At 35.1% G+C, this 13,414-nt stretch overlaps 1 protein-coding gene and 1 pseudogene across 1 annotated transcript; one reads left to right on the top strand and one right to left on the bottom strand.

The window, feature by feature from the left end:
* Nucleotides 1–9,497: 9,497 nt before the first annotated feature.
* Nucleotides 9,498–11,146, top strand: LOC127087022 (NAC transcription factor 29-like; annotated as a pseudogene).
* Nucleotides 11,113–13,111, bottom strand: LOC127087023 (syntaxin-71). Its single transcript, XM_051027859.1, has 9 exons — nucleotides 12,713–13,111; nucleotides 12,503–12,628; nucleotides 12,255–12,417; nucleotides 12,080–12,165; nucleotides 11,898–11,966; nucleotides 11,753–11,797; nucleotides 11,588–11,650; nucleotides 11,427–11,503; nucleotides 11,113–11,342 (listed from the first exon to the last, which is right to left on the bottom strand). Exons 1-9 carry the CDS (start codon nucleotides 12,866–12,868, stop codon nucleotides 11,330–11,332), a joined length of 798 nt encoding a protein of 265 aa, XP_050883816.1. The 5' UTR covers nucleotides 12,869–13,111; the 3' UTR covers nucleotides 11,113–11,329.
* Between the last annotated feature and the right edge of the window lie 303 nt (nucleotides 13,112–13,414).

Genomic DNA, 13,414 nt, shown 5'->3' with positions numbered 1-13,414 from the left:
AATGCTGATAAATAGAGAATACTATATAATTTTAAAAAAGGTAAAAATTCAATTGTTCCTAAATATATTAAACAAACATTAATAGGATTGATTATGCAAAAAAAAGTAAAATGCTTCTTGGAATGGATAACATGACCAGTTGCATAACTATCAAGAATCCAGGGATCATTTGTAGATCTAATGGTACTTTACTTGTTTCATTTGATGAATTTCGGGGATTAAAAAAAAGAATGGAGTGGACCAATGTAGTTCCCCAAAGGACCTTAGTGTTTTAAATGTATATGACACATTGAATGTTGAGGGTGTGAGAGATAAAATGATCCAAGATATAATAATACCATTACTTCACTCCCAAACATCGCAAAGAGAATTGGATTATGGAAATGGTGGTAATTTACCATTGATGAACTCCGATTTTTTCTTGGCAAGAAGATCCACGTTCATGTTACGACATCAAATATGGTTGTTGGTATAATTTAATGGTGGAGAAACCAAAATTAATCCTAGATTTTTGCAAGGATAAATGTAATAAGGGGATGAATGAGATTGAAAGGGATAATTTGTTTGTTAAATTAATGAATAGTTGTTTGCACACGAAAAAGATGAAGAGATTTCTTCTTCCATTGAAGAAGATGAAGAAAAAGAAAGAAGCTTTTTTTGTCCAACGTGGGACTCTTTAACTAATTTGTAAAGTGAAGATTGTCCCCACTTATAAACATATGTTCAAGACATATATTGTTCGATATGAGACTCTTTAATATACATCTAAAGTCTGAATATAAATTTTGGATGGCTCGATAGTGGAAAATTTATTAGCATGTGTCCTAACGGATCTTGAACACAACTCTGATACCATATTAGAATTGTGGTGTTACATAACTCAGTCCTACAAAATCAACTTGTAAGATGAGTATTTTCCTCACTTACAAACATATGTTCATGCCACATATTATTCGAAGTGGGAATTTCAACACACCCCTTCCCGTCAAACATTATTGGGCTTGGTGTGTAGATATATAAATGGTGTGTGCCTCGAATCGATAGGCTCTTGATACCATGTTATAAAATAAGATTTTGTTATATTCAAAATTTTAATTACGTTGAAATAATATTACTTAGAAAATTTTACTTCATACCCCTACATTTAGCCTCATACCCCTACAATTTTTTTAAAATACCAATTTTACCCTTAACTGGTTTTAACCAAGTTACCATTTCATTTTTACCATTCAGTTGATACTTCCAAAAATTACACATTCCACCCTCGCACCGGAACTCCTGGAAAAAGACTTCCGGTATGTATTTTTTCCAAACCGGAAGACTTCACAAAAGACATCCGAAACACACCAAGTAGTAAACCGGAAGACTTTAAGAAAGAGTTCCGGTTCTTTAATAAAAAAGAAACGTTCCGGAACACTTATTGAAAGCGTTCCGGTAAACAAAGTGACACATACCGGGACTCGTTGAAGAAGTCTTCCGGTTTGTTTTTTATTTATTCCGGAACTCGTTGAAGAAGTCTTCCGGTTTGCAATTTTTTTTTTGGATTTTTTTTAAAATTTTTTTAATTGTGCAGGAACGGAAAATCTTCCCCAAATATGTGTAGATACTTCTGATGCGTTTATAACGACTGAAAGATTTGGTACGAGAAGAGGTGATCAGATGGATTCAAGAGGTTGGAATCGATAATAAAGTAACTGTTATTATCAGTCGTTCAGATACTGAAACAGACAAGAGAGGGAGAAGTAACAAATTAATATTTGATTGTGATAAAGGTGGGAAACACAAGAGTACTGATAGTGGAACCCAAAGTGCGTCCAAGAAATGTGGATGCCCATTTAAAATCAGGTCGACTCCGGCGAAAGATGGGTCTGGTTGGAAGATTGACGTAAAATGTGGGTTATATAATCATGGTTTACCTGATAGATTAGAAGGTCATTCCTTTATTGGTAGGTTGACCACAGATGAGAAGCAACATGTCGTTGATTTGACAAAGAGACGCGTATCACCTAGACACATATTTCTTTCCTTGCAAGACCGAGATCCTGAGAATGTCACTCGGGTTACGCATGTATACAAGCATAAGAGTGTGATACAAAAAGAGATAAGAGGTCCCAGAAGTGAGATACAGCATGTGTTTAAGCTTATTGAGGATGCAGGCTATGTGTGTTGGAGTAGAAAAAAGGATGACTCGGAAGTTGTGAGAGATATATTTTGGGCCCATCGTGATTCAGTTAAGTTGTTGAATATTTTTCCGATTGTGTTAGTTATGGATAGCACCTACAAGACAAACAAATATAGACAATCTTTGTTTGAAATTGTTGGCATGACATCAATCGAGTTGACTTTTGCTGTTGCATTTGCGTATATGGAGTCTGAGCAGACAGAGAATTTTTGCTGGGTATTGGAGAAACTAAAAGAATTGTTTGTGAAGAAAGATTTGTGTCCACAAGTGATTTTGACAAATAGAGATCTTGCTTTGATGAAAGCAATTGAAATTGTGTTTCCCAGGTCGATTAATTTGCTATGTAGATTTCACATTAACAAAAACGTTGGTGCCAAGTGCAAACAACATGTGGTGAATGACCTGCAAAAGACGATAGACACATTATGGATGGAAGTTGTTTGGGCTAGTGATGAGGTTGAGTATGGTCAAAGGTTGCATCAACTTGAGCAAGCATGTGTTGATTATAGTAGATTTATTAATTATGTGAAAGACACATGGTTGACTCCACATAGACATAGATTTGTTGGAGCATGGATTAATCGAGTGCTACATTTGGGTAACACAATGACTAATCGGTATGTGTTATAATTTTTTATGTGTTATTTTTATATGTGATATTTTTTCTATTTTTTTATGTGTTATTTTCAATATTTTTAGGGTAGAATCTGCTCATTGGAAGTTAAAGCAGATGTTAGGAAACAATATAGGTGACATGGTCAAATGTTGGGAAGCTATGAATAGCAACTTGAGGTTACAACTGGGAAATATTAGAGCTTCTTTTCAAAAGAGTTTTTACGAAGTTGAGCACGCGCACATAAGTCCCTTTTTATGGTTATTTGCGTGGTTCCGTATCTCGAGCTGCTTTGAGACGTATTGTTGAAGAGTTATTGAGAGTTGATTATGTTGGAACTAACAGGAAAATATGTGGTTGTACTCTTAGAACATCTTATGGGTTACCTTGTGCTTGTGAGTTAGGAAGACACGCACTAGGTGGTATACCGATACCCATAGATGTTATTCATGTTCATTGGAGGAAACTAACTATGGAAGTTGAGTTAGAGGTAGGTGCAGATGATGGATCAGAGGTGGATATGACTTGTGCAATAGATGAATTGTGGAAACGATTTAGGTCATTAGATGTTATTGGGAAAAAAGCATTAAAGAGTAGGGTATGTGAACTAGCATACCCAACAATGACTCCATTATGTCCACCACCCGAGAAACTAAAAACCAAAGGATGGGTGAAGAAGAAAGGGAAAAAAACCAACAAAATATGATGTTTATATGGACCCTTCGTATCATGAGTATGTTGATAAGGCATCTCAATCTTCACAAAGGCAACCTCAACCATCACAGACTTCGAAGAAATTAAAATTATCAAAGAAGCAACCACAATTCACTCTTCAATTTCCTAATCATATTAGGTCATATATTGAAGATGTAGTTAATGTTGAATCAGATGGTAATTGTGGATTTAGAGTCATTGCATCATTGCATGGATATGGTGAGGATGGGTGGTCAATGATTTATGTATTAAGTTATTTTATATGACTTAATATTTTAATTATTTCACTTAATATTTTATATGACTTAATATTTTAATTATTTCACTTTATCAGGTTAACATGAAAGAGGGGTTTCCGTTGTCACCGGTCACATTAGATTGGAAGAAGTTTTGTTCTTATACAGCAACTTCTTGGATGTTAGGATTTGCAGGACGTCTACAACATTGGAAATTACTTACTCCATTATGTCCACCACCCGAGAAACTAAAAACCAAAGGATGGGTGAAGAAGAAAGGGAAAAAACCAACAAAATATGATGTTTATAGGGACCCTTCGTATCATGAGTATGTTGATAAGGCATCTCAATCTTCACAAAGGCAACCTCAACCATCACAGACTTCGAAGAAGTTAAAATTATCAAAGAAGCAACCACAATTCACTCTTCAATTTCCTAATCATATTAGGTCATATATTGAAGATGTAGTTAATGTTGAATCAGATGGTAATTGTGGATTTAGAGTCATTGCATCATTGCATGGATATGGTGAGGATGGGTGGTCAATGATTTATGTATTAAGTTATTTTATATGACTTAATATTTAATTATTTCACTTAATATTTTATATGACTTAATATTTTAATTATTTCACTTTATCAGGTTAACATGAAAGAGGGGTTTCCGTTGTCACCGGTCACATTAGATTGGAAGAAGTTTCGTTCTTATACAGCAACTTCTTGGATGTTAGGATTTGCAGGACGTCTACAATATTGGAAATTACTTACTCCATTATGTCCACCACCCGAGAAACTAAAAACCAAAGGATGGGTGAAGAAGAAAGGGAAAAAACCAACAAAATATGATGTTTATAGGGACCCTTCGTATCATGAGTATGTTGATAAGGCATCTCAATCTTCACAAAGGCAACCTCAACCATCACAGACTTCGAAGAAGTTAAAATTATCAAAGAAGCAACCACAATTCACTCTTCAATTTCCTAATCATATTAGGTCATATATTGAAGATGTAGTTAATGTTGAATCAGATGGTAATTGTGGATTTAGAGTCATTGCATCATTGCATGGATATGGTGAGGATGGGTGGTCAATGATTTATGTATTAAGTTATTTTATATGACTTAATATTTTAATTATTTCACTTAATATTTTATATGACTTAATATTTTAATTATTTCACTTTATCAGGTTAACATGAAAGAGGGGTTTCCGTTGTCACCGGTCACATTAGATTGGAAGAAGTTTCGTTCTTATACAGCAACTTCTTGGATGTTAGGATTTGCAGGACGTCTACAACATTGGAAATTACTTACTCCATTATGTCCACCACCCGAGAAACTAAAAACCAAAGGATGGGTGAAGAAGAAAGGGAAAAAACCAACAAAATATGATGTTTATAGGGACCCTTCGTATCATGAGTATGTTGATAAGGCATCTCAATCTTCACAAAGGCAACCTCAACCATCACAGACTTCGAAGAAGTTAAAATTATCAAAGAAGCAACCACAATTCACTCTTCAATTTCCTAATCATATTAGGTCATATATTGAAGATGTAGTTAATGTTGAATCAGATGGTAATTGTGGATTTAGAGTCATTGCATCATTGCATGGATATGGTGAGGATGGGTGGTCAATGATTTATGTATTAAGTTATTTTATATGACTTAATATTTTAATTATTTCACTTAATATTTTATATGACTTAATATTTTAATTATTTCACTTTATCAGGTTAACATGAAAGAGGGGTTTCCGTTGTCACCGGTCACATTAGATTGGAAGAAGTTTCGTTCTTATACAGCAACTTCTTGGATGTTAGGATTTGCAGGACGTCTACAACATTGGAAATTACTTACGCCTATATTAGCATGAATATGTACTCAAAACATGAATATGTAATCAAAATATGAATTTTATATTATGTCTATTATATCCAGTTCTAAAACTTAATACATAAATCAATGTGAACGAGAAATATGCAAAGCTTCAAATAAATCAGCAAACTGTGGATCTTCCTCTTCGACATTAACCTGTCTCAGATAACGATAAATCAATGTAGATACACGAGCCCAATCAGGATCAGATGGTCCTGCGTCATAAACAGGAACTGGTACCCCTCTTGGATTGTCACGATGGGGAGGGACCAAACGTGGATGCGAAACACAATAATACCACTCCAGATAACCATCTTCTACATCAGATGGAGTGGTGGCCAGGGTAGTTGGATGGATCACAACGATAACACTCTGATGGTAACCAATCCAATCAACATAAATATCAGCCGCCATCATACAATCAAGAGGTGGGGATGGAACATACTGCTTGTACCCGAATTGACGTAAACATCTATCAGGCAAGTATGGAACAACTGTGTCACCGCACTTCAAACACCCCATGTAGAGACATAACTCATCAAACTGACGCCATGCTCTATGATCCTCAAATGAACGCCATGTGACGGCGGCAGGTGTCAGCTCGTCCAAAATAGGTCGTAAATCATCAACCTTCAGGACTCCTTGCCTATATGACCATCTCATTGCCCGAGGAAGACCACAATTATCAGCTGATTTCCAATTCTCCCCTCTTTTTCCAACAGTTGGAAAATACTCGTGAATCCAGCATTGTTACAAAATAAAAACATAATAAACAAAATAAATTAAGTTAACATACTTTAAAAAATGAATCCAACACTTATACATGTAGGATAGTAGGATATCCACTGAGCTGTTTGCAACTGAACATGGACGCATCTCCAAGATATCTGTATAGGGTAACTAGTACAGCTGCTCCCCAACTATATCCCGAACATCTATCTAAGTCCGTAAACAGTAGAAGGTATCGTGCCTCGACAAGTGTAAAGGTCTTGTCGGCAAAAATGGTGGAACCCACCAATATCAACAAATATGATCTGGTCGCATATGCCCAGCTGGAAGCAGCTCTATGTTGTACGAATAAATCGTATAACCATTCCAATTTATAATACGAACCCCTGCAGCTACGAACATGTGATTGTGCCTCACCCTATGACACTCCTAAGTAGTCAACAATAAGTTCAACAGCAACCTCTTCCGTGACATCCTGAGGACTCCAGAAGATACCCCTGATGGGCAAGTGAAGCAGACATGAGACGTCATCCAAAGTAATGCTCATTTCACCAAACGGCATGTGAAATGAAGATGTCTCTAGATGTCATCTTTCCACAAATGCAGAGAGCAGATTTGTGTTTATCTTGTTCAGACTAGTTCTCTGAAGTGAAGATAAACCAGATCTAGATACCTAACTCTCTACCTGTTGTGGAAGAGCTAATGGAACCCTAGATGTCAGCTTTAGTCCGTGTCCAACAACCTTTAACTCTTTCTTTGGACCTCTTTCCTAAAAACAATTAAAACAAATATTAGAAAACACAATATAAAATATTCAAATATTATTCATTTTCAAATATATCCCGTTTATTTACATCACCAAACCATAAATGGTGAGCAACATGATGCTCGTACTTCACCAAAAGAGACGTAGCGTACGACCCTCTTGGATATCCAGTCGGCTCTGCTGCAGATGAAGATGCGCCTCGGTCTAAACTGTGGTCTGGAATCCTACCATATGCACCTCGTCTTCGAACCACTACAAAAAAATATTATAACAAAATAATTAAAAATTAAAAAAATTAAAAAAAATTAAAAATTAAAAAATAAACGCACCGAAATACTTCAAAGAAGAGTTCCGGTGTGGGAAAAAACAAGGTTGACTACCGGAACACTTCTTAAAAGAGTTCCGGTTTAGTTCATCCAAACCTGAAGTCTTTAAGAAAGAGTTCCGGTACACAGACTTACAAACCGGAAGACTTTCTAAAAGATTTCTGGTTCAATGCCCCAAAAATGCAGCGAATCGGAAGACTTTGGATAAGTGTTCCGGTATACATTTTGTGAACCGGAAGACTTACTCTTAGTGTTCCGGTTTACAATGCCAAAAAATGCCAAAATGTTCTTTTCCGGAAGTCTTCAAGCGGAAATGGAAAAAACTTCCATTTCTGAAAAATATACCCTATTTATATGAGGGTATTTTGATCAAAAAAAATTATTTATAGGGGTATGAGTACAATTGTAAGGGTACGAGGTAAAGTTTTCTATTACTTAAAGTGAGAGAAAAGTAAATCTAATAGGCTTTGTTTAATGAGCCTAAGACTAATACTATAAATTATTATTTACATTTAATATTTATAACATTCGTCATGTTGGTGAATGAATACCAATCATTTCAAACTTTTAAGTAAGTTGGTTGAATCATTATATTGGTAAACCCTTTGTTAACATATCTCTCGACTAATACCCAGAAGAAGTGTATGTTGTAGTGATCAATCCACTATCCAGTCTTTCTTTGATGAAATGTCGAACAATCTCAATGTATTTTGTCCTGTCATGCTAAACATGATTATATGCAATACTAATGACTGATTTATTATGGCAAAACAGCTTCATAGGGAATTTTTATTTATCTTTAAATCTTTTAACATTTGTTTCATCCAGAATAACTCACAAATTATTTATGCCAAAACTCTAAATTCTGCTACAACGCTTGATCGAGCAACTACACTTTATTTCTTACTCCTGTAAATAAATAGGTTCCAAACAATAATGCATAATAACTTGAAGTGGATCTTCTATCACTCATTAAACCTACTATGGACCCTTATCATATTTAGCACTTTCCTCCTCATAGCTTATCTTTATGATTTTTCTCAAATAATTATCACTCATTGAACTTGCTATTGACCCTTGTCATCTTTAGCACCTTTCTCCTTAAAGCCTATCTTGTGATTTTCTCGAATAGGCCTCAAACTTTTCTCCCCAAGTTTGGCATCCAAGTTTCCTAATGAAAATGACTGTTAGGCATAACGCACTACAAAATCAACTTGTAAGGTGAGGATTGTCCTCACTTCTAAACATATGTTCAGGTTATATATTGTCCTATGTGAGACTCTTTTACACACTCCTTGACGTCCATGATTGAACATATAGAGTGTGAATATAAATGATGGGTGACCCGATAGCAGAAACCTAATTAGCAGGTGCCCCAATGAATCTTAAACTACGCTCTGATATCATCTTAAAATTTGATTTGAGCTTAACTCATCCCTATAAAATTGTCTTGTAAGATAAGAATTATCTTCGATTATAAATATATATTTATGCCATATATTATCTCACAAAGAAGTCTATTAACATTGACATCTTATTGAACAGTCATAATGACTACATTTACAAACCTTACTAAAACAAAAAAAATAAGTGAGAACAAGTTGACATCTTATTGAATAGTCATAATGACTACATTTACAAACCAAACTAAAACACAAAAAATAAGAGAGAACAAATTAATAACTAATTACACCCCTAAAAGAAGAAGAAGCAGCATAGGATATTGTCAACCTTAAATAATATTGTCAAAGGCAGCATTAGCAATTTATGTTATGCTATTATGGGTTAGAATTTGACAATATATTAGAGTCATTATCACATACTGTTAAATTTCTCCATTTTATTGTGTAATCCAATCAAAGAAGTAACTTATCTTGAGTGGTTAATTAGGCAAAAGAAATCTTGTTCAAAAACTACACACACCATCTACAATACAATTATGAAAGTGACTGCACTAACTTATTATGCTACAATACCAATTATTAAACTTAATTATAATCTTATGCAAAAACTCAATTTATAGCAGAAAACCACTGTGCATTATGCTGATGAGGTGTTAAGCAGATAATGTCAACTTATTGAATAAAGCCAAATTGGTTGGTTTCACTGTTTTTTTCTCTCAACCTTTACATGCAACCAATTAATTCCTCTCCCTAATATCTTCTCCATCTGCATGGGACTAAAACCATATATAATGCCAAAAACACTTTACTCTCTTATTTAAACCAACCTAAATAGGTATTACCGGTACTTTTTGATTCCATTGTCAAGAACAAGGCATAAAATTCTTTGATGGAGGGAGAACAAAAGGGATCCAAATCCGATTACAATTTTCCGCCCGGTTTTAGATTCCATCCTTCTGATGAAGAACTCATAGTTCATTACCTGCAAAACAAAATCAAATCGCGTCCGCTTCCAGCTTCTATTATAGCTGAGATTGATCTCTATAAATATAATCCATGGGAGTTACCAAGTCTGTTCTTTCACTCTTTCTATTTATCATATTATAGTTCAGATAAGTGAATTTGTTTTGCTTTTGCTTGTGATGATTATGCAGACAAGTCTTTGTTTGGAGAGGAAGAATGGTATTTCTTTAGCCCGAGAGACCGAAAGTACCCGAACGGATTAAGGCCTAACAGAACAGCGGCTTCCGGATACTGGAAGGCAACTGGAACCGATAAGCCGATTATTTCTTCTTGCGGATCGAAGCATATAGGAGTCAAGAAAGCTCTTGTGTTTTATTCAGGTAGACCTCCTAAGGGTGGTAAGACAGATTGGATCATGAATGAGTATAGGTTGGTTGATACAACCACAAAATCATTCAGACTAAAAGGTTCCATGCGGGTAAGTTTCGAGTAAACAATAAATTGTATTATATAAGTGCTTATTTATAAGTTATTTCGTCGTGCTTGAATGAACTCAATGCAATAATAAGCATGTTTCTGCTGTTACAGTTGGATGACTGGGTATTATGTCGGGTTCGACATAGAGGCTACTCGTTGAAGAATTTATCTGAAAATCAAGAGAATCATTGTGAACCAAGCATACCAGTAAACCTACAGAAGGGCGAAGAACACCGAACAAATACAAGCGTTCAAGCTGACATGATCACAGATTATCAATACAAAGATTATCAGATCATTGCGTCTATTCTTGTTGGTGGAGTCATACCTCCAACAGAGAACATGTCAAATTTGAGCTTTAAGGGAATAAGAAGCAGCGATCTAAATTCAGTTTATGAAGAAAGTTTCGATAAAATGAATTCTCAAACTACAATCCCTTCTTTAGAATGTTACTTCAATCCACTGAAAAGAAAATTCAATGAGGATGATGAACAGTTGGAAAATCTCATTTCTTTTAATAGCAAATTCAACACTCAGAAGAAAATAGAGAAATCTCCAAGCATAGATTTTCAAGAGCTAAACAAATTAACCTTTGCAGAAAGATATCAGCAGTGATGAAGTTTGAAAAATGACGATAGGCTTCAAAAGTTCATGTGAATTATTGCTCTATTTCTTTATGTGTTGTTATGATTATTTCTACGTGTATCATATGGCGAATAACTAGATATAGAAGTTTCCATGTATTCATGAAATTCCTTGTATCCTACTCAACAATGATAAGTTGTAAATACGATTTCTATTCTTCCAATCGACACGAGCTGTGTGTTATTTCAATAAAATCATACTGAAAGTTGGGAGATTATTTGTAATTTATATGTATCCATTTAAATACATCAATTGATCAGAAGTTACATGATACATTGATAATACGTATGTCGAAATCCTCTAGCAGCCGAACCATTTGAAAATTAGTCAGAAAGCTCTCAGATAGTGTAAGGATGCAATGTAGCAGAGCCGGCACAACAAGGGAAAGTTTGAGATCAAGTCACTTCAGTGCACTGAAACAAAAAAGAAGATATTGTTGTCACCAACCATGTTTTGAATTGGAATACTCGTGACGAGGAGTTGGATACAGGACTTACTTGTATAAATACATAACGATTCCAAGAAGAATGCACATTAGAGTGATGTCGATGCAGAAATTTCGACTTGACCTCAGCTGGAGATGAAACAAATTTTATATATCAATGGAAATTTGAAAATTTTCACGCAAAGGAGAGTGCGATTAAGGCGTGTCCGTTACCTCGGTGAGAGTTTTCTTCAGCCGCAAGTTAGTGTTTCTCACATCACTTGTTGCTCTATCCACCTGTATAATCAGCCAAGCACAAAAGCATCTTGCAATATTAATTTTTTTTAAGTTGTTTATTTCAACATAGAAAAGAAAGATCGAATTTATAACTTTTTTTACCTTTGTGTCAATTTCATCCATTAAAGGAACTTGTCGATCCATTTCCTGCGCATAGTTAAGGAGGGGAAAAAATAGAAAATGATTATCCTCTTAAAATCGAACATTTTCAAATGGAATTATTAGTAAAACAAGATTGATAACCAACCTCATTCATATCATGGGCTAGATTCTTCAAAGTATCCAATCCTTCTGATATGATATCAAGCCCTTCATCCTGCAGACACCAAAATAGGAACCGTTCGCGAATGAGAGTAATAACTACAGAACTCATGCTCTTTCTGCTTAAGCATAGACACCAAAGTGAAGTAAAGAAGAATTCTAGCACACCTGTTTCATCTTGCGCATTTCATATTCTGATCGAAACTGACTGGATTCTTCACTAGGATTGAAATATTCACTTCCAACATGTCCCTCTGAGGTTGAAATGAAAGCGAGCAACGTTATTTCAAAATTCAAATGTCACTCTACAATGTATTTAATGTTTGCATGCAAGACCGATCACCTGGTGTATCGAACTTGATATGCGGATGAGACGAAGTAGCGGCCCATCCTCCGGTCTGATTAGCCGCCGATGTAATACCATCCGGTATTGCTTGGATTCTTTCTGGCAATACAAGAACAAGATCTTGACGAATGGCTATGTCTTCCTTTGTAAGACCTTTAGCCTGTTACCGCAATCGCTACTGCATTAACCATATTTAACCGCAAATTTATGAAGGCTATATTGATCAACAGAAACAATGGTTATACCTTCTTATTAGCGAGTTTCTGCAGTTTAGGGATTTCGTCCATCAATCTCCCCTTAGCTCTTCGAACCTCAGCATTCATAGCCGCAGCAGCTGCCCTGTTATTCTCTTTGGTAGCAGCCTCAGATTTCTACATTTGAAACAACCAAAAGGGTTATCAACTTTGCATGAATAAAGAAATGGGGTATGAGGAAAAGAAAGAGAAGAAGGGAACATTGAGGCATTGTTGAATGGTGGAATCAACGACGGCGTAGAGACGGGCGAAGGCGTCATCACCGTAAGCGTTGAGTTCACGCTGTTTATCAATGTCGTATTTTTCATATTTTTTGCAGACGGCGTCGACACGGAAGAGAACATCGATGACAGTCATTGTTTCTCCTCGGAAAAGATTTTGAGAAAAACAAGGAGAATGTTGAGGTTGTTGTTTGCCTCTGTTTCTGCTCCATCTCAAACGAAGATGAGGCGTTCAGCGTATAGAACGGTAGGATGGCGTGGCAATGCTAATGCAAATGACAATGACAACAAAAGTCAACAATATAAGTTGTTTTATTCGTTCATATATCTTTCTATTACACTAGACTCAATAAAGTCACCAAATATCAAAAGTCACTCACTCCTTACTTGTACATCTTCTAACATATGTGTCCATAGGATATCTGGTTTATATTAAAAAATCAAAAAAAATCTTAATATCTTGTGGCCCAAGGGCACATGGAGTAATTAATGATAGTTAATTTATCTACTTTTTGAAACATGTAATAAGCAATTATACTAATTAAAACATTAAAATTTATATTTATTAAAAATGACTATGATAAAATTATACTTTCATACATGTTTAGTTTTTTTTTATTTTCAACGAGATTAATTATTATGCAGTGTCAATATAAAAAAAATTATATTATCAATTCATCAC

This window comes from Lathyrus oleraceus, chromosome 5 (assembly GCF_024323335.1).
Source record: "Lathyrus oleraceus cultivar Zhongwan6 chromosome 5, CAAS_Psat_ZW6_1.0, whole genome shotgun sequence".
In the NCBI taxonomy this organism is placed as follows: domain Eukaryota; kingdom Viridiplantae; phylum Streptophyta; class Magnoliopsida; order Fabales; family Fabaceae; genus Lathyrus; species Lathyrus oleraceus.
The sequence above is the reverse complement of the archived record's forward strand: the minus strand, read 5'-3'. Positions and strand labels throughout refer to the sequence as shown.